The sequence below is a fragment of the Equus przewalskii genome, chromosome 9 (genome assembly GCF_037783145.1).
Source record: "Equus przewalskii isolate Varuska chromosome 9, EquPr2, whole genome shotgun sequence".
Lineage (NCBI taxonomy): Eukaryota > Metazoa > Chordata > Mammalia > Perissodactyla > Equidae > Equus > Equus przewalskii.
This window is the reverse complement of record NC_091839.1, coordinates 57,036,080-57,062,997: the sequence shown is the minus strand read 5'-3', so window position 1 is coordinate 57,062,997 and position 26,918 is coordinate 57,036,080. Positions and strand designations below refer to the sequence as shown.

At 39.9% G+C, this 26,918-nt stretch overlaps 1 protein-coding gene across 4 annotated transcripts in view; it reads left to right on the top strand.

Annotated features, from left to right (window-relative positions):
* The first annotated feature begins 3,962 nt into the window (after window positions 1-3,962).
* Window positions 3,963-26,918, top strand: part of PDSS2 (decaprenyl diphosphate synthase subunit 2) — a 270,216-nt gene continuing 247,260 nt past the window's right edge. For 2 of the 4 annotated variants that reach the window (XM_070559179.1, XM_070559180.1), the window contains exon 1: window positions 4,619-5,195. In XM_070559179.1, the coding sequence (XP_070415280.1) occupies window positions 4,900-5,195 (296 nt within the window). In that variant the 5' untranslated portion in view covers window positions 4,619-4,899. Of the gene's footprint in view, window positions 5,196-26,918 lie in introns of all 4 variants that reach the window. The other 2 variants (XM_008520744.2, XM_008520738.2) reach the window with 2 other exon arrangements.

Sequence of the window (26,918 nt, the reverse complement as noted above, 5' to 3'; positions counted from 1 at the left end):
TTTAGTATTACGTGAATTCTACTTACTCTGAAATTCATTGTTCCTGAGAACTCTAATATTTGTTTTTACCTATAATACACAAAAAGAGTTTGAAAATAATAATACCTATATTTCTACTAGCAATAAGACTGCTGAACGAAGTTTAAGATTTCTTTGTCGGTGTATTTATCCTGAGAGCATATTCCACTATGAACATAGAGTGAAAACAGTATTTTCTAAAGTCATTTAATTGTTTACTTGGTGTGATTATGCCACCAACTTAATATACAGTTAGATCATTTGCTTCAGTTTGTTTTCAAATTTTAGGAATTGCATTTTCCTTTTGAATTTAAAATTATATTGAATATGTAAAATATAAACGTGATTCTAAAGTCAAAGCTATATAGTCAAGGTATATTCAGAGTAGTCTGCTTCCATGCCTCTCCCCTCCTCCACCTGCCGTCCCATCCCAAATATATGCAATACATATTCACAGTTCACCTATCTTACAATAAAAGCATACTATACTGTTCTGCACCTTGGTTTGTTTTTTGTTGTTGTTTTAAAGTTAGCATATATTCTGGAGATCACATCAGTGTAAAGAGATGGCCCTCATTCTTTTTCAGAGCTGCACAGTGTGTTTCATGGTATGGATCTACCCAAGTTTATTCAACCAGTCCCCAACTGTGGTTATTTGGCTTCTTTCTGACCTTTTGCTAGTACATACAATATTGCAATGAATAATCTTGTGCATAAGTCATTTTGTATTTGGGAAGGATTCCCAGAACTGGGATTTCTGGGTTAAAGGGTGAACGTATACACAATTTTTCTAGGGATTAGCAAATTCCCTTCGGTAGGTGCTGTGTACCATTTTACACTCTCACTAGCAATATGTGTCGTCCCTATTCTCCAAAGCCTGCCAATCCAGTAGGTGGTCAAACTTTTGGATTTCTGCTAATCTGATTACTTGCCTCCTTTTATCATTCTGCCCCAAGATATACCACGAGACTTTCATCTGCTTTTGGAAGAACTCTCTTAGCACAGACAATAGGTGATTGTGTTGAGGGTGATAGAAGGAGGGTGGCTGCAGTGTCCCTATCTATTTCCACTCACCTAATCGTGGAAGTGCCAAAGCCCAAAGTATACACCATTCTTGTTAAGGCCTTGAGCTTCCAAAGGCTGGCTCGGGTTTCCAGGCAAAGAAAAAGACATCAAATATGACCTCCCTTCTTTCTAAGGTCAGCAGAATGCAGAGAGGACACAGTGAGTGAAGCCCACTGGTATTTTACCAGCTTCAGGATCCTGAGAAAAGTGGAGGAGGAAAACTGATCATCTTTTGTCAGCTTGCTGTCTCCAGAACAATCCCAATGCCAAGGAGAAGTTTCTGTGTATGGTTGCAGGTTTCTACAGATTGTGAAGTGAGCATCCACTTTCTAAACTGCAAGTCTGTTCACACCCAGGACCTTTTCTTTTGCTGTTTTGTAGGAGTAAATGTCATGATGGACATTGTTTTCAGGTTCTCCCTTTTCTCTGTGTTTTCATGGGTGATTTTGCTCCCCAGGGGACATTTGGCAATGTTCTGAGACATATCTGGTTGTCACAACTCAGAGAGGGGTACTGCTGGCATCTAGTGAGTAGAGGCCAGGGATGCCCCTCAACATGCTACTGTGCACAGGACAGCCCTCCCCCTGTAGCAAAGAATTGGGTGCCCCCCAAATATCAATAGTACCAAAGTTGAGAAACCCTGCTGTTTTCTTTCTTTATGTACCCATTCAGAGACATCCCCAAAATTACTATTATCAGTGGCAGAATCACAGATATTACCCCTCCCTGCTCCTCCAAAAGTCACTAGCAATTCAGAAATCTCTTTAGTCAGAAAGACTCTAAGGAGTTATATATTAATCTGGAAGATTAAAGAACAAATACCATTTTAACCTTCTAAAAACTGATTATTATTAGGTATAATGCAATCTTTTAACTGTAAGTATAAAGAAAAGTGCCGATTATTTAAAGTAAATGGGACCAAAAGTCCCGTGAATAATCAGAAACTTGGTTAATAGAGTATGACCAGAGAATAATGCACTTGGCTTCTGTGGAGAAATTAAAGTACATGCTATGAATTGGTATTAAGGAAACTGCATGAAAAGTTAATCTTAAGGTACCATGATTCTGGAGAAACAGCCTCAGGTGCACAATATATCACATTCAGTCTTTATCTCTGTCTGGTTTTTCATGATTTCTTTCACCTTGGATAACCCAGAAAGTTCCGGCCTTGGAACTTTCTGGAATGCTAAGGTATCTGACGCTCCACATTTATTTTCATCTAGAAAGACCTGAATTTTATTGCCAGGAGTTTATCTCTTTCACAGGAATTATTTTTGAATTTCAGCTTGCCTTACTTATTTTGTGAGCTCAGATTGTGTTTAATACTTACAAGCATAAGTAAGTGAGGTTCATTTAAAATGTACCCCTGAAAAGTTATGCCTAAATTGAGTTTTTGGAAATAAAATCAGATTTTTAAATCACAAGGTGGGGACCGGAGGTAGACTAGTGGTCAAGTTCGGCAGGCTCCGCTTGGGTGGCCCTGGTTCGGTTCTGCAGCACAGACTACACCACTCCTGGCGACTATGCTGAGGCAATGACCCACATACAAAATAGAGGAAGATTGGCACAGATGTTAGCTCAGGGTGAATCTTCCTCAGCATAAATAAATAACAAGGGAAATTTGCCATTCGAAGGGAGTCTGCAGATACACTTTTTGTAGAGAAAAGCATCTTTTTTGCAAAGTGAATAATTACTCTTTAATACGCCCTTTAAGTCCAAGGTTTTATATGTAGCTTGAGTCTAGTCCAATATTATGCATGATGCTAATTTTAAAAATATCAATCATGGATTTGAAAGAATTTTGAAAGTTGAAGAGAGTTTTACAAGCTACTTTTTTTTTTTATTTTAAAGATTTTATTTTTTCATTTTTCTCCCCTAAGCCCCCCGGTACATAGTTGCGTATTCTTCGTTGTGGGTTCTTCTAGTTGTGGCATGTGGGACGCTGCCTCAGCGTGGTCTGATGAGCAGTGCCATGTCCGCGCCCAGGATTCGAACCAATGAAACACTGGGCCGCCTGCAGCGGAGCGCGCGAACTTAACCGCTCGGCCACGGGGCCAGCCCTACAAGCTATTTTTAAGAGTGTAAAATCGGGCAATATATTGTTTATTACTAACAAGGGTTTGTTAACACTCATTTTGGGTGACGACAACGGGGTGAGGATGCTAGACATACCTGAAAAAAGAAAAGATGGCATTACGAAAACGATAACCACTGCTTTCCCTCCGCAACGAGGATAAAGAGGTTGGTAGCTTGCTACTTAGAGGGACAGTGTAATATTGTGGTTAAGAGCATGGAATCATGGGGCTAGCCCCATAGCCCAGTGGTTAAGTTCCCCAGCTTCACTTTGGTGGCCCAGGGTTTTGCAGGTTAGGATCACGGCCACCAACCTAACACTCACCGCTCATCAAGCCATGCTAGGCAGCATCCCACACAGCAGAACCAGAGGCACTGACAACTAGAATATACAGCTATCGACTGGGGGGCTTTGGGGAGGAGAAGAGGAAGAAAAAAAAAGATTGGCAACAGATGTTAGCTCAGGTGCCAACCTTAAAAAGGGGTTGGGGGCATGGAATCAGAAACCAGATTACCTGGATTCACATCCCAGTCTAGTGGGGTCTTGGGTAATTGACACGACTTGGCTGTGCCTCAGTTTCTTCATATGAAACATAAAGAATACTAACGCTATCTACTTAATGGAGTTGTTTTGAGGATTAAATGAACACATATGTGAGCTATAAGTAGAAAGCACTAGGGTGGGTCAGTGATACAGTTTTGAATCCTGGATGGCCAGCAGAGCTTTCTTCTAAAGAGAACGACGAGAGACGCTGGGCGCAGGCCTTTCCGCACCCTGTGGAGGCACTGCTGGTTCTGCCTGGGCTGTACACATGGGGAAACAGAGGCCGGCAGAGGAGCCAGTGACTCGGACAAGGATGGAGGACATTCCTTGGAAAAAAGAACGCTTTCCGCCGGGCCACGCCACCTTCCGCCTGGTTGGCAGCTGAGGGCAGGAAGGCTCCGCCCCGCGCCTGGACATTGCGTCCCACCGGAGCCGTGGCCGCAGGTCCCGAAGCCCCGCAGCCCTAGGGGCCGCGCTCACGCCGCTCCACTACCACGGCCAGGGTCTAGCGGCGGGCAGCTACGAGAGGCATCCCAGAAGAGCGGGCGCCTCCGCCTGCCGCCCTTCCTTCCGCGGGAGCTGGGGGCCAGGGAAAGAGAGTTGGTAGACACCGACCCTCGCTCGTGACACAAACATCTGTATGTCCACTCTGTGCTGGGCGCTGGGCATGCTCTCATAAACCAGACTCCGCCTAGACTCCAGGGGCTGGAGAACCGCTCCTCGCCGCCCTGCGTCCCTCGCAATTGCGATCCTCGCAGGCCTGTACTGGGGCGTGTTAGGTGGGAGGAGCTGAGGCCTTCACCCTACCCATCACCTTCCGGGGTTCAACTCCAAAGCCCCGCCCCTCTGGGGCGTTCACGACTGCGCCGTAAAGCAAAGAACATTTGCTCCTGAACAGCCCGCCCCTGTCTTTACGGCAGGCCGCTTTCCACGCCTCCAATATGGCGTCCTCCATTTAGGCAGGGGCCGTGGTTTCTACCCAGATGGCCGGGGACGGTGCTGAGCCGGGGCTGTTGTGTATCTAGCCCATGCTGCAGAAAGCTGCAGTGAAAGTTCCTTTCTATTCTCGGCTCCAGGAACCCACCCCGCTCTGAGGCGCTGCTTCTAATTAGTCCCTGCAAGTTCCTCCTCTGCCCCTGGTTTGTTCCCCGCGCCACCTCCGGACACCCCCAGGTCCCTGACACTGTCAGACTCAAACTATGAGCCTTCGGCAGCGGCTGTTTCGCTTGCCCCGTTATCTCGGGGCCTCGGGTTCCCCGCGTCGCCTGTGGTGGTCCCCGTCCCTCGACACCATCTCCTTGGTGGGCTCCTGGCGTGGTCAGTCTTCCAGGTCCCCAGCCCACTGGAACCAAGTGGTGTCAGAGGCAGAGAAGATCGTGGGCTATCCCACGTCCTTTATGAGCCTCCGTTGCCTGCTGAGCGACGAACTCAGCAACATCGCTATGCAGGTGCGGAAGCTGGTGGGGACTCAGCACCCTCTGCTTACCACAGCCAGGTGAGCTACTCTCTGTCCCGCTGACGCTGGCACCCACTCTAGTCCTTTTTCCTGGCCGACACACCCTTCCTCGCTCATACTGGCTCCCTGCTTGTCTCTTTTTACTCCTTCCTTTCCTCAGCCCTCTTAGACTTTCAATATTGTGTCTAGTTGACTACGCTCACCTTAACCTTCTCTCTTCATTTGCTCAGCCGAACGGATTCGTGGTTCTCTTTTGAGAAACACTTGTACCCTTTTCGCGTTTTTGCTTCTTGACTATTGAGAGCGAAGATACCTCAGGGATTTGTGGAGAAATCGAGTAGGGATGAGGATTTGAGTCACTTTCTAGAAATGGTCTTTTAATAATGAGATAGATTCGTTTTCCGTTCCGCCCTATTTAAGAGGTCATCTCCAGAAAGAATGTGGAGGGGGAGATAGGCTGGAGGTAGGCAGTTCTTTTCGACGAACCAGGCTTGAAGTAGGAATTTATCCGGTCGGTAGTCATTATCCTCTTGGGATTTTTATCACTTATGCTGGTCTGCTACACTGTGAAACTTGCCGTTAGGATTTTAGGGACCACAACTTTTGTTTCCACTTAAAAAAACCCACCGTTTTATTTGTAAATGATTTTAAACATACTGAAAAGTTGCAAGAGTAAAAATAATACAAAGAACACACTTGTATACCCTTTAATCAGATTCACCTATTATGTACATATATATACTATTCACATGTATATGTAAAATTTATATATACACATACACACATATATATTTCCTGAATCATTTGAGGGTAGATTGCGTGCATCGTGATCCTTTACCCCTAAATACTTCATTGTGTGTTTCCTAAGTATAGGGATATTCTTTACATAACTACATTACAGTAATCAATTCAGGCACATTTAATATTGATACAATACTTTTATTTAATCTACCATTGATATTCCAATTTTGTTAATTGACCTAATAATGTCCTTTATAGCATTCTCTCCTCTCTAGTACAGGATCCAGCCTGGGATCAGGTATTGCATTTAGTTGCCATGTCTCCTTCTTTTGGGAACATTTCCACAGCTCTTCTTCGCTTTTATGACCAGAGCAGTGGTTCTCAAATGGGGCTGTTTTGCCCCGCAGGGAGCATCTGGCAGGGTATGGAGATGTAGTCACAAGGGGCATGCTACTGGCATTTAGTAGGTAGAGGCCAGGGATGCTGTTAAACACTGCAATGCACAATACAGCCCTAAGTGAAGAATTATGTGCCCCAAAATGTGTACCAAGATGGAGAAACCCTGGACAAAAATTATCTTTTTTTCTGTTTCTTTTTTTAAATTAAACTTTTATTTTGAGATAACTATAGATTCACATGCAGTTGGAAGAAGTAATACAGAGAGATCCGATGTACCCTTTATGCAGTTTTTCTCAATGGTAACATCTTGCACTACTGTAGTACAATATCACAAGCAGGACATTGACACTGATATAGTCATGATGCAGAACATTTCCATCACTGCAAGGATCCCTCACTTGCCCTTTTTATAGCCACCCCCATTTCCTTGCCCACCCCCTTGCTATAATTTTCTATGAGACACCTGTCACTTCTTTGTTACTACAAAAGTTACCAAATAGCAATAGTAAAGTGATTTTATTTCTTGGTGGTGTTCCCAGTTATCAGGAATGTCATCTTATGAGTGGGCTAAACTTGTCCTGTAGCTGGAATGTTAGTTCTCCAGAGATTCTGGATGATACACACTCAAAACACACACACATATATGTTTTAAAGCTTAACAATGAAACTGATGAGTTTAAGAACTCAATTTAAGAACTACGACTTTACCAATCCTGTTGAAGCTATCTGTGTATTCCCCAGTCCATCTGCCTGACCCCCACTGTTCTGGATTTTGTGTTTATTTTTCCTTTTTAAAATTACATGAGTGTTTCCCTAAAAAATAGCATGTTTAATTTTGCTCAGTTTTGAGATTTATAACTATGGTAGTTTATTGCATATAATCTGCTATGACTTGGTTTTTTTTTATTCATCATTGTTTCTAAGGTTCATCCATGTTGTATTTAACTGTACTTCATTAGTTTTTCACTGGTGTATGAAATCCTGTTGTGTGAATATGCCACAATCTTCTTTCACTCAGAATTTGGGTTGTTTGCATTTTTTGGTGTTATGACAAATGCTACTGTGAATATGCTCGCACGTGTCTCCTGGTGTACTTGTCTTGAGAGAGTAGATACAGGAATGTATGCACATGTTCAGCTTTAGTAGATAATACCAAGTGTTTTCCAAGGTATGTATACCAGTTTATACTCCCAGAGCAGTGTCTGAGTTCAGGTTACTCTGTTCTCACAGCACTAGAACCATCCGGCTTCTTAATTTTTTTTTTGCGGAAGATTAGCCCTGAGCTAACATCCACCACCAATCCTCCTCTTTTTGCTGGGGAAGATTGGCCCTGAGCTAACATGCATGCCCATCTTCCTATATATATATAAAATATATGTGGGATGCCTGCCACAGTATGGCTTGATAAGCAGTGCATTGGTCCGTGCCTAGGATCCGAACTGGTGAACCCCAGGCTACTGAAGTGAAGCACATAAACTTAACTGCTGTGCCACCGGGCCAGCCCCCGAAGTTTCTTCATTTTTGCTAATCAGATAGTGGGTCTGTCTGTGTGTGGTGGGAACCGTAGTGTTAGTGGTGAGGGTTGTGGTAGTATATTGCATTGTGCGTATTGTAGTCTTTGTAACAAAGCATTGAAGTTAAAAGTGCAGAGCTAGAAAGACCCTTATTGATGAGTATCTTCTGAGAATTGCAGTTCATCTGCCTAGTTGCCAGAGCATCAAATGGGGTCTTGGAGAAGATCCCTTCTGAAGCCACCAGAGACACACTGGGTGAAAGCTTCTAAGACTAATTGCTCTGAAACTTTCCTGATTGGAGCCTGCCCTGCCTACCTAGTCCCATACTACAGTGAAAGAATTGGAGAGGAACAAAATAAGTTTCAGCAAAGCTGTTGTGGTAACATATATGAATTGCTTTAGTTTATAAGAAAAGAAAGAGTGAATCCGCATATAGTTTTATTACATTTGCTTTGATAGTGTGTTGCAAATTATTGAAACAGTCTAAACTCACAGGCAACCAATGAATAAAAACCTTTGAAGGAGGGAGTTGTGTATATTTCTGTTTTAGCAAAGGAGCAGGCATTTGATCCATTGGGTAGGAAGACTGTGGTTATTGTAAATTATAGCTGAAAACATGGATTAAGTAGCTATATTTTTTCAAATGCTATACACCTTGCTTTGTTGAAATATTGTCAGCAAAGCATTGGTAATTAAGAGGAAGGTGCTGTCACTCAGCGTATTAGCCAGAGGACTCAAAGACCCCTTGTGGTTGATTTAGTTAGCACCATAGAAAACCAGACGTGGTAAATTCTTTTACGGTTCCATCTGACATTCTGAGTTTCTATTTACTTAAATCAGTAAAGTACCCCTTGGGTTATTTTACTTTTTGGGTAAATCTATACAGTATGTTAGGGATGAATCATGTCTAATAGCCCTAAAATGTAGATGAATGGTAGCATTTTTGGCAAACAGCAAGAGGAAAAAAAGGAAATCACCGTAATTTATTATTCACTAACTTCTCTTTTTTACATAAGCCATCCCATCAATTCCATCAAGAAAAGGAAAAGAGCCTAGAAGTATACTCTTTAACAGTTTAATTCAGAAGTGAGATCAAGTTTAAAACCTTGAGATTTGGGGAGATAATTATCGTATTACTAGGTACAATGTAGCATTTAGCTGATTTTTTACCTTTGTCGTCTAGATTTTCTAGGATCTTTCTGTTTTAAGTTCCAGTTAGAAAAAATAATTCTCAATTAATTAATTCAATGTTTATTGAAGCTTATGGAGGAATATAAAGAAGTCTAAAACATGGACCATTTCCCTTGTTGAAGAGACATCGTGTTGGACACGTATATATATAAATATCTAACAGAAGCAAGTAAATGACTTGTGGCTAATGAATAGTGGAGATATATTAGCTATTACATTTAGAGATACTGAAGTGTCCTGGAATAATAGAGAACCTTTCATGAAGAAATCGGAGTGTCATTAGGATGAATGGATCGAAATTACCTGGATAATATTTTAGTGTGGTCGTAGTATATTACACATTGTTTCCTTCATGGTTCTTTTTTCTCCTTCCTTCCTCTGGCTGCCATACCTCTACTAGGTATAGGGAGGACCTTATAAAAAGGATAAGCAGTGCAATAAAGTAAAATGAGCAGCATGAAATGGAGCTAGAATAGCTAAAACAATTTTGGGGAAAAAAAGTGGGAGAAACATTCTACCTAATGTTAAGTCTTATATATATAACTTCATTGATCAAGATGGTGTTGTATTGGCAGAGGAACAGACAGATCAATAGAACAGAATAGAGACCTAGAAATAGACCAACACAAACACAGCCAATTAATTCTTGACAAAGGTGCAAAAGCATTTCAGTGGAGGGAGAAAAGTCTTTTCAACAAATGGTGCTGAACAATTGGATATCTAGGGGCTGGCCCCGTGGCCAAGTGGTTAAGTTCACGCGCTCCGCTGCAGGCAGCTCAGTGTTTCGTTGATTCGAATCCTGGGCAGACATGGCACTGCTCATCAAACCACGCTGAGGCAGCGTCCCACATGCCACAACTAGAAGGACCCACAACGAAGAATATACAACTATGTACCGGGGGACTTTGGGGAGAAAAGGAAAAAATAAAATAAAATCTTTAAAAAAAAAAAGAAGCTTGACCTAAATTTCACATCATATTAAAAAAAAAATGTAAAACGAATCATTGTGAAATCAATGTAAATGGATTTAAATGTGAAATGCAAATGGATTTAAATGTGAAATACAAACCTATAAAACTTTTAGAAGAAAACATAGGAGAACATTTTTGGGACCTAGGGTTAGGTAAACAGTTTGTAGATCTGACACCAAAAACCCATTACATAAGAGAAAAAAATTGATAATTGGATTTCATTAAAATTAAAAACTTTGCTCTGCAGAAGACCTTGTTAATAGGATGAAAAGAGGAGCCACAGACAAGGAGAAAATATTTGCAAATTACTTATCTGAAGAAGGACTTGTGTCTGGAATATGTAAAGAACTCTCTAAACTCAGTGGTAAGAAAACAAAAAGTACATTTAGAAAATGGACAAAAAGAGCCTATAAAGATGGCAAGTAAACAAATAAAAAGATGGCAAGTAAGCATATGAAACATTATTAGCCATTAGAAAAATGTAAATTCAAATCATGACAAGATTCTGCTACATACCTATTAGAATGGCTAAAATAAAAAGTACTGACAATTTGAAGTCCTGGTGAAGATGCACAGAAACTAGATTTCTCATACATTGCTGATGGGAATGTAAAAATGGTACAGCCACTCTGGAAAACAGGTTGGCAGTTTCTTATAAAATTAAACATACAACCCAGGAATTATACTCTTGAACACATATCCCAAAGAAATAAAAACTTCTGTCAAAATGTATACACGAATGTTTATAGCAGCCTTATTTGTAATAGCCAAAAACTGGAAACAACCCAGATGTCGTTCAATGGTGAATGGTTGAACAAACTGTGTTTCGTCCCTACAATGAAATGCTACTCAACAATGAAAAGAAATGAACTGTTTATTCACACAGCAACTTGGGTGAATCTCAAAAGAATTATGCTAAATGAAAAAAGTCAATCACCTTCCTCAAAAAATTAAAAATAGAATTACCGTATCATCAAACAATTTTGCTTCTGGGTATATAGCTGAAGGAATTGAAAGCAAGGTCTCAAGAGATATTTGTTCTCCCATGTTCATGGCAGCATTATTCACAATAACCAAGAGGTGGAAGCAACCCAGATGTCCATTGATAGATCAATGGATAAACAAGATGTGGTATATATGTATAATGGAATATTATTCAACCTTAAAAAGTAAGGAAATTCTGGCGCATGTTACAACATGAATGAACCTTGAGGACGTTATGCTAAATGAAATAAGCTAGTCACAAAAAGACAAATACTGTATGATTCCATTTATATGAGGTATCTAGAGTAGTCACATTCAGAGAAACAGAATGTAAAATGGTGGTTGCCAGGGGCTGGAAGGAGGGGGAAATGGGATTTGTTGTTTAGTGGGTATAGAGTTTCGGTTTTGCAAGATGAAAAAGCTCTGGAGATTGGTTGCAGAACAGTGTGAATATACTTAACACTACTGGACTGTGCAGTTAAAAATGGTTAAGATGATAAATTTTATGTATGTTTTACCATAATTAAAGAAAAAGTCAATCTCGAAAGTTTATATACTGTATGATTCCTTTTTTTTTTTTTTTTTGCTGAGGAAGACTCACTCTGAGCTAACATCTGTGCCAGTCTTCCTCTATTTTGTATGTGGGTTGCTGCCACAGCATGGCCACTGATGAGTGGTGTAGGTCCATGCCTGGGAACGAAACCCAGGCCACTGAAGTGGAGCACACCAAACTTAACCACTAGGCCATGGGCCAGCCCCTGTTTGATTCCTTTTTTACAGCATTCTTAAAATGACAAAACTATAGAGATGGAGAACAGATTAGTGTTTGCTAGAATCAGAGATAGTGTGGGGAGCAGGGAGGAATGTAAATACAAAGAGGTATTTTGTGGTGATGGAACAGTTTGATGTTTTGATTCTAATGGTGGTTACATGAATCTATACACGTGATAAAGTAGCATAGAACTATATACACCTACACACACAAATGAATGCATCTTAAAAAAACGTGCTGAAAATGGATTAAGGTCTGTAGATTTGTTAGCACTGATGTACCACTGCTAATTTTTTTGGTTTTGATAGCGTACTACAGCTCTATATTGGAGGGAGTTGGATGAAGGATACATAGGACTCTGTACTATTTTTGCAACTTTCTGTGACTCTATAATTATTTCATTGTTTTGAAAAGCTAAAAAAAATCATTTGAATCGAGAGTGAAGGGGAGTGGAGTGAATGAATGAACGGCACACAAATGCACAGTAGGCTGGGGAAACAGTAGACCTGTGGTTCTAGCTTCATCTTCAGCAGGTGACAGTGTAACTGTAGGTGAGTCATTCCATCTCTCTGGGCTTTAGTTTCCTAAGCAATGAAGTAAGGAGTTTGACTAAATGATTTCCAAAGGTGTTGCCAATTCTAGACTGCCGTAGAAATTAGTGTTGTCACTGAATATGGCAAGGAAGGGAGCTATTATCCGTCCTTCGTGTACTATTTACTGACTGTCAAGAACCTAAATGCTTTTAATAATCATATGGAGGATACTTAATTGTTTCAAAGGTGATGAGTAATACTTTTTTTTTAATATATAGAATTGGTTAAATTTTTGTTGTTTCAACATAGCTGATTTCACTGAGCAATGTCGCTTTATTTGTTTTCATTGATTATTCTTGACAGATTTGGCTCTTAGGATTAAATTTTCTTAAATACTCTTTTGACTTTTGCCCTCAAAACAATCTGATCTCTACTTCAGATTTAGATAGATGGGATTAATTTAGTATCCATTTATTGGTGACAGATTATGACGTTTAGTCTCTCTCTTAGGGAGTATTGATTCCTTGGTAGAGACTTTCTGTTCCTGACTGAGTTCGCTACAGTTACTTAGCTACTTAAGAAGCCTTATTAATCTTTTTTGCATGGTAAAATTCTTCAGAGCTCTTTGAATTTATTATTAGAAATTTAATTTTAGTCTCTTCTATGTTTATGAAAGACCCTTTCTAGATTCAGTTCTGTAATTACTGACTGAAAACCTACATTGCTCATGAAGGACTTTTTCTTGGATGACTCGGAGAAAATTATAAATTTTAATTCATTCCACAAATGTTTGAGGTGCTCTGGGCATGGGGTGTACAAACAAGAATAAGACGTAGTTGCTGCCCTTCAGGAGTTCATGGGAGACAGTATAGTGAGCATGTGCTCTGGAATCAGACTGTTCAGATTCATATCCTGGCTCTACCACTGTGTGATCTCAGGCAATTTACTTAATCTCTCTGTACCTTACTCTCCTCATTTGTAAAATGAGAATAATAATAGTACCTGTATCTTAGAGTTTTATCAAGATTAAATGGGTAAAAATAGGTAAAGTTCTTAGAACAGTACCTGGCACATAGAAAGTATCCATAAGTTAGCAGTTATCATTATTATTAGAAATTCATTTTAGTGAGGAGACATGCAAATAGTCAAGAGGATCTTGGGATAAATGCTATAGTATGTGTGAACAATATGCTGTAGAGACAGAGAGGTGAAAAAGTCTTTCTCTACAGAAAATTGAAGACTTTCAAATGTGAGATGACATAAGAGTTGGGTCATGTTGGATGAGAAGGAAATGACCAGGGCAGGGAAAGCAGTTAAGGTACAAGGAATTGCTTAGCCAAGTGTAAGGAAGTAGTGGTTTGGTGTGAGCTGAACGTGGGATGGAATGGGATAAGGCAAAAAGGACAGGTTGGGAATGTCTGCGTCTGCCAAGGTAGAGTAGCTAATGCTAGACTCACCCTTCCACTATAAATAGCAGAAAACTGGATAAATATGTGAAACAACTATATTCCGATTAGAGCACAGGAACACAGGGTTGTGAACACTTTTAGAGGGAAAACAACTGAGTTGACAACTGTGATCACTCTGGCTTTCTGCTGGGAGATACTGTCCAAATAGCAGCACAGAGAGGGGGAACTCAAGCAGAGGATGGCAGTGCTGCTGAGTTGAGGAGACAGATCAGATTTTGGAGAGGCTGAGGCAGCTGGAAATTGTGGGACAGAATATAGAAGAAGAGGGAGCATGTAGAGAAAGGCTCCAGAAATCTAGCATTTACCGAAATGATTTCAAGACTTCCTACCAAGCTACAATAAGGAAGACCGTGTGGGATTGGTGTGAAGATAGACATATACATCAGTATAACCAAATGGAGAGTTCCAAAATGGACCCACATGTATATTGTCAATCGATTTTTGACAAAGGTAGCAAGGTAATCCAATGGGTAAAAGATAGTATTTTCAGCAAATCGTGCTGGGGGAAAAAAAAAGAACCTTAATCCTTACCTCATACCATAACGAACAGTTACCTTGAAATGGACCTTGTACCTATACATGAAAATTAAACTATAAAGATTAAGTAGTAGAGAACTGAATAGAAATGCCTTTTTGAAAGCTGGCTTTCGCGGCTGTGGAGCTTGTGGATTTCAGAAAAGAAAAACTAGAGCAGGAAGACCTGGCAGAAGATTGCTATGGCCTTTTCATTTCTCCTCCCTTGCTCCCAGCCTTACTGAGGTAAAATTGTCAAGTAAATTTATTTAAAGTGTACACTGATTAGTGGTGTTGAGCACCTTTTCATGCACTTAATGGCCATTTGTATGTTTTCTTTGGAAAGATGTCTTTTCAGATCGTTTTCTTGTATTTTCTTTTTTCTTTTTTTAAAGATTAGCACCTGAGTTAACATCTGTTGCCATTCTTCTTCATATTTATTTATTTATTTATTTATTTATTTATTTTTCTTCTTCTTCTCCCCGAAGCCCCCCAGTACATAAGTGTATATATCGTAGTTGTGGTCCTTCTGGTTGTGCTATGTGGGACGCTGCCTCAGCATGGCCTCCCTTTGCTCATATTTTTGTTGGATTATTTGGGGTTTTTTGATATTGAGATATATGGTTTGTAAATATCTTCTCCCATTCTGTAGGTTGCTTTTTCATTTTTGTTGATTGTTTCCTTTGCTGTACAGAAGCTTTTTAGTTTGATGTAGTCCCACTTATTTATTTTTGCTTTTATTGCCTTGGTTTTTGGTGTGATATCCAAAAAATCATTGCCAAGACCAAAATCAGGGAGCTTTTTGCTTGTTTTCTTCTAGGAGTTTTACCGTTTCAGGTATTACATTTAAGTTTTTAATCTATTTCAAGTTCGTTTTTGTGAATGGTGTAAGATAGGGGTGCCGTTTCATTCTTCCGTTCCTTTCTTCTTTCAGCAGCTAGTTAAGTGTGTCTCTTAATGGCTAGGTCCTGTGCTTATTATTAGGGGTTGCAAAGAACACCAGATACTGAACTGCTCCCCCTTACTCCTCACCAGGATTTATATTCAAATAAGGGAAATAGGTATATAAAATAATAAGTGCAATAAAATGTTACACGTGTTGGGCTAAAAATGTTTCCAAGTAAAATGAAGATACAAAGAATAGAGTGGTCCAGTGAGCAGGGGGCTAATGAATCATGAAAGTCTTGAGCCACCCTGATGGCCTAGTAGCTAAAGTTTGGCATGCTCCGTTTTGGCAGCCCTGATTTGGTTCCCGGGTGCTGAACCACACCACTTGTCTGTCAGTAGCCATGCTGTGGTGGTGACTCACATAGAAGAACTAGAAGGACTTACAACTAGAATGTACAACTGTGTACTGGGGCTTTGGGGAGAGAACAAAAAAGAGAGAGAGAGGAAGATTGGCAACAGATGTTAGCTCAGAGAGAATCTTTCCCAACAAAAAACAAATAAAGTCTCAATGAGATGATTTGAGTTGAATATTGAAAATTGAGAAGGTGTTCTTGAGGGTAGAGGAGGATGAAGGTGGGGTATGAACGTAGGCAGTGGTGGTGGAGGTGATGGAGATGAAGTGGAAAGAATGGATTCAAGTTACATTTGTGAAGTGGAGTTGACAGGACTTGGTAATTTTGAGAGCAGATTTTAGGCAAGTTGCGTAATTTAATATATTGAGATACCATTAACTGACAGTGGGCATACAGGAGGAGACGCATGTTTGGGTGCAGAGTATAGTGGGTAATTTTGTGTTTGTGGCATGTGGATATGTCTAAAATGCAGTTAGGAATGGGTCACGTGCTCCTAGGGAGGTAGACACTGGAGCTAGGGTTGGAAAGGAGTGTAGAATTACAGTTGTGCACTGCATAATGACATTTCAGCCAACCGCATATATGACAGTGGTGCCATAAGACTAGTATCATAGAGCCTAGGTATGTAAGGCTATACCATCTGAGTTTGTGTAAGTGCACTCTATCATGTTCACATGGCAATGAAATTGCCTAACAATGTGTTTCTCAGAACATATACCTGTCGTTAAGCGACACATGACTGTATATGAGTGTTGTTTAGTTGCAAGCAAAGAAACTCATTTTGGATTACTTAAGCAAAAATAGGAAATTTGTTGGAAGGACGCTAGGTAGATCACAGTTTTGAAGAGGGAGTTAAAAAATCAGGCCTTAGGGAGAATGGGAACTGGGGAAGCTCTAAGGGATATCAGTAGCAGGAATTTACGGATAGTTTAGTTCCTCTACAGTACAGCACTGTTGTCAGAAAGTTTTGGCTGTAGCTGCCTTTCATCCTTCTGTGGCTCCTCAAGGCTCAAATTCCCGTCAGAGAGGACCTATTCAGCCTTTCTTTCATCTTATACATAATGTAGATCAAAAGGTGTACTATGATTGGCCCTGCCTGGGCCATTGGCCACTCCTTTGGTCATCTGTGGGGTAAACTGTTGTATTTCAGGCCTACTGAGACCTCACAGAATAAGAGAAATGAATTCTGTGAAAAGAAAAGTGAGATGTTGTTATGAGACAAAGGGGGACAGGTTCTGGGCAGGATACCCTTGCTTGAATTTGCTGCCCGCCCTCCCTGCTTTCTTACTGAATAGATATTTTAAAAGATGCCTCCACCTAAAATGATGTAATTAATCACTCATACTAAAAACATACCACCTCCCCAAAGAAATAACTCATTATCAAGTCTTGAGTGATATTCAATCTTCTTCTAATTGTATTGTGACCCAGTTTTTATATTCTTCAACCTGTGGGCTAAATGGTAAATTTGCCCACTACTATTATACCTATATGGGCAGAAGAAGTAGTAAGGCAGAGGAAACACCAAGAACTATTGACCCACTGTGGCAGAGACTGCTGGTTGCCTTTCTCAACTTTGATGCTCTTTCTACCTTGGAAAAGAGATGTGGCTCTATGACTAATTTCTGGCCAAGAAAGATACTGGTGGAAGTATATGGAATTTCTGGGAAGTCTCCTAAAGGGAGGGGGCCTACCCTTCTCTGTCCCTTCTTTTATCCTGCTACTTTGAATACTGATGTGGTATCTGGAGCTCTAGAAGCCATTTTTGACCATGAGGATGAGTGCCACACCCTATGGATGGTAGACTAGAGAGTGTGAAGGAACATGACATCTTTGTGGAGTTTCCACACAGTTCTGGGTTACCCTCTCCAGACTTCTTGGTTTTTTTGGTGAGGAAAATTGGCCCTGAGCTAACATCTGTGACAATCTTCCTCTATTTTGTATGTGGGACGCTGCCACAGCATGGCTTAATGAACAGTGTGTACATCCCCGCCGAGGATCCAAACTGGCAAACCCTGGGCCATCGAAGTGTAGTGCACAAACTCAACCACTATGTCACTGGGCCGGCCCCTCAGACTTCTTTTACATAAGAAAGAAATACACTGCTTATTGCTTAAACTGTTGTTTTGAGTTTTATGTCATAATCAGTGATACCTGATCCTAGCTAATATACACATCAAATAAAGAATTTGCATTATTTCTGCAAATGGCTATGACTCCAGCTTGTCAAGGTTCTTTGCCTCATGGGTTGATTCATATCTTCATCCTGAAGGGTTATGCCATTGATGGCCTAGCCTATATAGAATTGCAGTATCTTTCATTGTACTTTATTATGGAAGCACTCCAGAGCGTTTCCTGCATGCCATCTATACTCCTCCTGGCTCACATTGTATGCCAGTATCCATATGCCCTCTTGGTAGCTGATATATCACTCTATTTAAGCATCTCTTTTGTCCTTTCTGTCAATGATGAGCCAGGTAGCAAGCTCAGCTTCCAGTTCAGACACACCATTATTGTGTTTCTTTATGGAAGCATTCTTGGGCACAAAAGTTTATAGCAACTGCCAGGCTTAGAGACAGGTAGCAAACTTCTCAGAGATCATTAATTGTAGTTGTGAGAAATGTCACATCCATTACCCAACTGGAAGAATGCTGGTTTAGCTCATAATCTGCATTTTGCAGCAATAGCCCAGCCTCCCAACACGGTAACTCCCAGCTGAAGCCTTGCTTATGTTGTTGTAGGCTATGTTACCATTGTGTGGGCCAGGGTGCTTCTGAAAGATGGGTGGGGTATGTGTTAAGATTAAAGAAGCCCTGGGTCACTAGCCAGTTGCCTTACTTTTGCTGGGAATTGATTTTATTTATCAGAGGCAGTGTTGAATAGGGTACCATGCTAGAACACAAGTAAGACCTAGATGGTAGTGTCGGTAGCAGCCTGACAGGGAAATCATATCCAAACACAGGATAAAGGTCTCTTCTGAAGAGAACGAATTGCTCATCTCTCCAGGATGAAAACGGTCACTGGAGTTCATCCTTTATGAGGTAAGTGGTTTATCGGAAGGAGGATATCATCTAGAGACACTTAGCAATGACAGCCATTGTGTCAGCCTTGGTGGGAGGAAATCCCTGTTGTTGAGCACATGTGTAGCCACCATTACCTGCCACCACTACTGCTTTGTCAAGTGCTGAGTTGACTAGATAAGGAGAGTAGCCCCCTTTGTCAATAACAGTCACCCTGTGCATCTGCTTATTAAGAGCCTCTTCTTAGTGGGGGTATTTTTGTTGAGAAGTCACATGGAACACAGATATTCTCAGATGCTGGTCCCATTCTCAGAGATTTATCCAAATATCCATTCCCCAAACCACCTTGTCACTAGTCATCTGAATGTGTTCCTTCCTTGTCCTGATCATTCAGCCAGTCTATTAGAAATGCCAGAAATTGGCATGTAGATTCTGACCTCAGGCCTCATATTATTTCCAGGCAAAGTGAGTAATGAGATGCACTGCTTTAGGTCCTCCCTGTAGAGAGGATTTCTCTTCTCGGCTTATTCTCAGGATCACCCCTGGATGGAGTTGTCATGTAACAATAGTACTCTTGCAGCTCGTGCCAATGTGTTATTCAGGTCTTTCTGTAACCAGGGAGGAATTTTGCCCCCTCAGTCCTAAACTCACTAGTCGTGGGGTACTCCTCATGAAGCCATAGGTGCAGCTGGAGGGAGAGGTGGCATGTAGCAGGGCACAGGACGCTCCTAGGGAGTGTAAGTGATCTGATATGCAACTGAAATGTGCCTTCACATCCTGTTTGGGCCTCCGCTTGTTTTTCTTGATCACGGCCTTCTGGAATTTAGAACTAAATGCATCCAATAATAATTAATGGTGAACTGCTAGTTGCGTGGTCACTTAATGTTCTTCTATTCAGTTTTCACCAGAGTCTAATAGCAAGCCAGGATCTGTTTCTCAAAAGGAAATAGTTGCTTCAGTTGCTTGCTGAAAGGGCCATGGCCTTGTTCCAAAACCTTAGGGGGCTGCGCTGTATTCATTGGGGCTTTTCACAGGTTCAATACAACATCATTTTAGGTGGAGGCATCTTTTGAGTTGCCTGTACAGTAATAGAGTGGGGGAGGAGGACAGTATGTACACCTGCTACTCAAGCAAGCGTGCTCCTCCCAGAACCTATACCCCTTTGGCTTATAACATCTCACCTTTCCTTCAGAAATTTTAGAAAATTTCTCCTAGAAAGGCAATGATTCTGATTAGGAAAGGGAATTTGATCAGCGTCTACTTTGCACTTCTTACTGTAATATTCCTTCCTCCTAAGCCAGGGAGCCATTATGGGGACTCTGTCAGTTTGGGGGAATATCTGAAAACTAGAATGTCTTTGGGCCCTCACAATGACGACTCTGAGAAGAGGTTGAGTTAGAACTCCACCCCCATACCTGACTTTCATAGTCAGTCAGACTCGTGGACAGGGGGTATTCTTAATTCCTAAGAATTAATGTTCGCTCAGAGCTAGTAGGTAGGAATCGTTAAGAGGATTGTGTATTTCCCTTTTCTGCCAGCTTGTGATTACCTCGGTAAGTGGCCAGAGATCCATTTGGGGAAAGAAAATCTTCCACGAGGGATTTGGCTTCCTCTTCATTCAAGAACTGTGGATCTCAGATTTGGGGGAGAGGCCACAACTCTCCTGTAGTGTCTCGGACGGGTCTCTGTTCACCAGACCTGGAGTTGTTCGTTTTGGGTTATTTAAATCAAAACAGATGTCAGTGGGATGCCTGTTGAATTGAATTCTTGGATCTGATTAATTAGTCGTGGATTTCTGCCTATCACAACAGAGCCTGAGATGACCTAAAATTCCCGTATCCTTGCTGCCTGTTAGGATCACCATGGCCACTTTGCTTCTGGCAGTTATTGCCACCACCTGGACCCAGCCTCCCCAGGGCTTCTCCTATCGCTTTCTGACTCAGGGAGTCCATTTCAGTTGTCTCTCCCACCAAAATCCTTAGCCCTGGCAACAAGAGCTGCTCAAGTGATTAGTAATGATTGTGGTGTGCCCCTGATCAGTCTATTTCTTGTGTCAAGACTGAAGAGAGAATCTTCTGGGGCCAGGTAGGAGACATAATAACAGCAATATATTATATGAATAAAAGTTTATATAGTTTGAATAGAGAAAAGTGGTGAGAGAATAACATCTTCACCTTAGGCTTCTCTTATTCCAAAGAACTACCACTACAGAACCATTTTCATATTGGGAATCACAGTTTAGTTTCAGTCAAGTACCGTCATCTGTCATAGTAAATTAATGCCAATTAGAATAAGTTTTGTATTCAATTTGTAATTTTATTTATTTTAGTTGTATAAGAACTGTAACCATACAGTGTTTATAATTTTTGTATTTATACATATTTAAATAATATTTTGATAAAAGTCACTTAAGGGAATACTGGATGACTGAATTTTTACTCTTTAAAAACATTCCATATATTACTTAAGGGTGAGGAATACTGACTAGTCTGTGTTCTTAATTCTGGGCCCAGTTAGTAAGGATGAATTGATCGGAAGGTTTTCTTTAGGCTTTTTGGTGAGGAAGATTGGCCCTGAGCGAATATCTGTTACCAATCTTCCTCTTTTTTTTCCTCCCCAAAGCTCCAGTACATAGTTGTATGTCCAAGTCATAAGTCATTCTGGTTCTTCTATGTGGAATGCCGCCACAGCATGGCTTGATAAATGGCGTGTAGGTCTGTGCCCAGGATCCAAACCATCAAACCCCTGGCTGCTGAAGCGGAGTGCGTGAACTTAACCATTCCGTCACAGGGCTGGTCCCAGATCATAAGTTTTTAAGTGCTGTAATACTTAATTCTTTGTGCTTAGATTCTAACAAATTAGGTTGGATGCCCACATCTCTCTTCTCATATTGTTCATTACCACGGTATTGCCAACTGCTTTTCAAAATACTGTGTTCTATAATTGTCTCTTCTTTATTCTTCTATAGGATTCAGAATATTTTCATGTGTATGTGTTTTAAACACCTTGGAGGCCCTTTAGTGACCAAAAAAAATATTCATCTGTGCTTGAGGTTTGAAGAGTTTAATGAATGTTTTTCCAAAAATAGCTACCCTGGAGTACGTTTTTGAAATGAGTATTAGATGTTAACGATTCAGATAGTTGTTTCTGATTTAAAGCTTATTCAAAGTTCTAGTTACAAATCTTTAGTTTATGGAGTGCAGCTGGATTTGCTTTTCTTCCTATGACTCACCAAAGGCTCCTCCAAGCCTTTCATTTTTTTCTATTTTCGTGTACTGAAACTTCATTTTAACAAATATTTAAAAATAGCTTTAAAAATTACCATTCTCTCAGAATCTCCTTGGAGGGTTATTTCATTTGCTTCGAAGATTTTTATTTTTATTTTTATTTTTTAGCAAACTAAATTGGTTTTACTTCTAAAATTATGAGGCTAGAGATAGGTCTAGTGAACATTATATCATACTCTAAAAACTTAGCAGTAATGTTTTGAATTTTTCAAACATTGATAATTTGCATGAATATATTCTTTGTAATGTTTAATAATTATAGGGGCTTTGTGACAGGTGCTTTCTATATCTTAAATTGTTAAATATCAACAAATAAATGAAATTATTTTATCCTCAGAATAAAAATGGCTTCATGAATCTTCTACTTCAATATTTCTCTCTGACTTTATGCTATTTCTTTTATGTTGCTGTGTATTTAAAAGAAATGTCATTTAGTTTCACAGGGCTAATACTATAGTATATACAAAGCTTTTATTAAAGGCATTTTTATGTTTTGATTATTTTTAAGTATTATATATTTTTTCCCATACTTTTTATTCTGTAGTACCCATGATTAAAAACAAGTGTGACAATAGAGTATGCATTGTACAATTTTATGAGGATGTAGAAAGGAGCTCCAGAAACATCTAGAAGTTGGTGGTCCTGGCCCCAGCATTTTAATCTAACTTTTAAAATACTAATCAATACACCTGGTCAACTTAGGAAGAAACTGGGGTGGAGCTTTTCCATCCTGGATGATTTTTACTATTTCATTGGATAAGTTAAAAAATAATGGGGGCCAGCCCTATGGCCCAGTGATTAAGTTTGCGCGCTCCGCTTCGAGGGCCTAGGGTTTCGAGGGCTTGGATCCTGGGTGCAGACATGGCACTGCTTGTCAGGCCATGTTGAGGTGGCGTCCCACATAGCACAACGAGAGGCACTCACAACTAGGATATACAACTATATACCAGGGGACTTTGGGGAGAAGAAGAAGAAGGAGGAGGAGGAGGAGGGGGAGGAGAAGAAAAGATTGGCAACAGGTGTTAGCCCAGGTGCCAATCATTTTAAAAAAAACAACAATGTCTTTGATTTTGAATGTATGTTAGAATAGTGGATTCATTTGTTAGATGGTCAGGGTACTGTCTTTTGCCTCGTCGAGGACAATCCTGGGAGCTTTATGGTTTAATTTCCTCCCAAATTAAATTGAGTTTCTGATTATCCATGTGTCAGCCAGTGAAAAATTTCTTATAAATTCCTAGTAGATGTTGTCCTGCACCCTGTGCTACTTCTGCCACTTGCATTTAGTAGTGGGTTAGGGAATGCAGACTGATTTTAATTTTAAGTTGGAATTCCAACCAGTTTTAGTTTAACTTAATTACAGTGCAAGCATAATATTCTATGAAGAACACTGCCGTTTAGGGAGGCAGTACTATATGAGGCTGTGGATGAGAGCGGGGGTTTGTGAGTTTACCAGTACCTGGACTTGAATTCCAGTGCTGCCGTTTCTTAGCTGTGTGAACTCTAGAGTTCCTTGAGCCTTGTTACCTCATCTGTAAAATAGATGAGATTGTTAGTATTCCTGTCTCACAGGTTTGTAATGAGGATTACATGAGACGACACACTGTAAAATGTTTGGCTTAAGTGCTCAATAAGCATAGCTGTTGTTATCAGCTATCATTTATGCCTAATAATCATTTCTCTGTGATCTAAGGTTAGTCATTTTTATTTTCTTTGCCTAAGTTACTTGAAGGATAGTTTTAGGAACGCACAGAAATATTACAGATGAAAATGATTTGAAAGGTATGCTGCACTGTACAAATATAAGGTACAAGTGGAGTGTTATGACTTATTTTTAGAAATAGTAGCAGTTGAAGCTGTGTGATATAGTGGAAAGAACATAATTTTAGAAGCAGACTGACCTGGGTTCAGACCTAGCTTATGTTATTTACTAGCTGCCATTTGAGCAAGTTAACTTCTCAGACCTTTTGTTTTCTCATCAGCGAAAATGGGAATAATAGTACTTATCTTGTGGAATAATAATACCTATCTCTTGTGAGGCTTGAATGAAAGACTGAGGCAACACATAGTTTTCTTTCCTTCTTCCTGACTGGAGAATAGGAAATGTCCTTGGCAAAAACGAACATCCTTTCTGAAGCAAAATATAGATTAATTTTGCATTGGAGTTTATTATATTTTCATTAATGAATTGCAAGTAAAATAAGATTGACCAATGGATTAGGAGGATGACTAATGGGTTAGGAGAATGAAGAAAGTAGGGGTTGCTGGTTAATATCTGGCCCTGAATTAGATTTTAGAACTCCTGAAGTGGTTTAGCATTAAAAAAAAGAGTTCAAAATATGAATACAATTGTTTGCTGTGAATGTGTTATAAACCTAGACAAAGTAGAAAATAGGGAGCTGAGCGTCTCTTACATGGTTGAGAATAATATATGTCAAGAGGTTTTGTGAACTCTAAGTCATTTGAATAATGAATAAAGTATTGCCATTTTTTTACCCTTGCCAAGAATGGGGAGGAGACATCCGGGGGTGGCAGATGTCACAAAACTTTCTTTCTGGGTTTGGTATACTCTTCTCCATGGGTACATTGGCTGCTGTTTAAGCAGCCATTGCTGCTACTGGAACCATGTGAGCACTTAGATGTTTCAATAGTTAGGGGCCTAACAAAAGCGTTTAGGTATGGTGATGCCTACTTTATAGATTATAAGCAAGGTGCCTGCCTCTTTATCTACCAGTCAAATCTTGCAATCTCACTGAATGGCATTTTGGTGAAGTTTCCCTGCAGACAGATAAATTCTACCCTTCTATGATGTGGAGTCATAAACTCTTCAGTAGCTTCCCATGTTCTGTGGGATACAGTTTGGTCTATGCATGGCAACACGTCCCTTCCTTCCTTTCTGGTTGCTTCTGCCTCTACGCCTTTTCCACCGTAAGCTGTAGCCACAGCAAGTAAACCATCTACATTCATACCTAGTGAGCATTGTTTAACCTTCAGGACTCAACTCAAGTGTTAGCTTTTTTGCTAAGCATTTTCTGATTTCTCTAGGATAAATTGCTCGTTCCTCCAACTTACTGTCTCTTCAAAAAAATGGAAGATATGACACCATGGAGCTTGCATTCTCCATGGCCTTGATCAGCTGGTGTCAAGTGGTGGCTGCTTACCTTAGACTGGGCATATGTTGTTCATTTTAAATACATACAATTATATTTGTCAATTATTCCTCAGTAAAGCTGGAAAAAACAAAAGATTGGGCATATGTTCTCTAGTTCACCATTTGAGATGCTTCAGCTACAGCTGTCTACTTCATGGATTAATTGTCCTGTCTGGATCCTTTATTTTGGACCTTCGATTTAGGTATAAGTGTTTCTAAGACTGAACTTTTTGAAAGAGATGATTTTGCCTTTATATTCCTACTTGACACATAGAAAGCCTTCAGTAAGTATTCACAGAATTGAATTGAGTGGAGTAAAACCTTTCCTAACCAGAGGATTTTGCCCTTTTCCTGACCTTCGCTTTAGTTATTACTTTAAATTAGATTATGGTTTACTTTACAGATTATTCTTCATAGCATAGAGTGTCGTGGTTAAAGATAGTGATCAACTCTCCCTAAAAACAAAGAAAAAAATGCATTTAAATTGTAGCAGGATTGATTAAAATTAGGTAGGAAAACTTTTCCTAGCTATAGCATTTGTTAGGAATAGATTACCATGAGATGCTGTTACTCTCTTTATTTTGATATCTTCCATGGGTTTGGCATACACCTTCTTGAAGACAGAGGGAATAATAACATAAAACTCCCTATGAGTCTGTTCAGTGTACTAGTGAGCGATCAAAATGTTTCAGAAAATTTTGACTATATCTAATATGTAATATGAAAATATATTAGCTTTAAGACATTGTTGATTTAGAATTTGAGGCTAAATTCTAGTCAGCAGGTGTACAACTTCTGCAAGAACGTGAAATTTGTCATTACATAATTTGCTCCTCTATCAAAGACAGCTATTTTCAAATAACACTTCATACTGTTGGCAAATTCATTACAAATGCAGGAATCAATTCCGGTTTTATATGATTATGATTTATAAAAATAATTTAGATGTAAGCTATCTACAAACCAGTTTTTTAGTAACAATCCTATCTATATCCTCATATTTTGGCATTAGACATGAGTGGCATAAGTTTAAATTCTGGAACCTCCAAGCAGAAATATAAGAAAAGATGGAATTCCATTTAGAATGGAATGGCAAATATTTCTAATTGGGAGGGTCCTCATTTTGATTTCTGCCCTCCTGCCCCCGCCCCTTAACCAAAAACCAAAGCAAAACATCTGGAGTTATTTAGACAGTATCAGTGTTCTTAAAAGAATGGATCCTAATCCTAAAACTTTTCTGGTATTGAAAAATGCTTTCGGATAGATAGAATTCACGTGATTCTTAAAAATATCTTTGAATTTATAAAGGCTCCCACAAGTCCTGAGTGCAGAGTTTGGGAGTATTGGGAACCGAGACTGACAGAGTTGTTCATGTGTGTGCTTTAAGAGGAAAGCAATACATTAGTGCACAAGGGTTTTTTCCTTCTCTTTTCCCATAGAATAGTCTCCAATAAAGGTGACATTTCTTGTTAAATGATGGTGGTTTTACTCTGAAAGACATGTGCCAAATGTATTAGTTTTATTCTCTTTTCACATGTGTACACAAGTTTTGCTGCAGGGAGACAGAGAAAACAGTGCCCTTCAAAACCCTTCTCTTCAGCCTCTGCTTTGTAGTTCTGTCCCTGTAAGTAAGACAGAGGGGAGGGAGGAGGAATAATAGCTGTGTTGCAAAGAACATTAGTTTCAATTAAGGAGGGGAATTGAAAGGTGTAGCTGTGTTGCAGTTAGTCAGCCAATGTTTATTGTCCATCTACTGTGTATTAAAAGACCGTGATGGATATGTTGAGGTAAAAAGGGTTCCTGTACTCAGAGAACTTAGAGTGTTCTTGAGGAAACTCGATGTAAACATATGAAGTTTAAATGATGATGCAAAATAAAAGAATTTCATCATAATTGTTAGTAATTGCCAAATGAAGGAT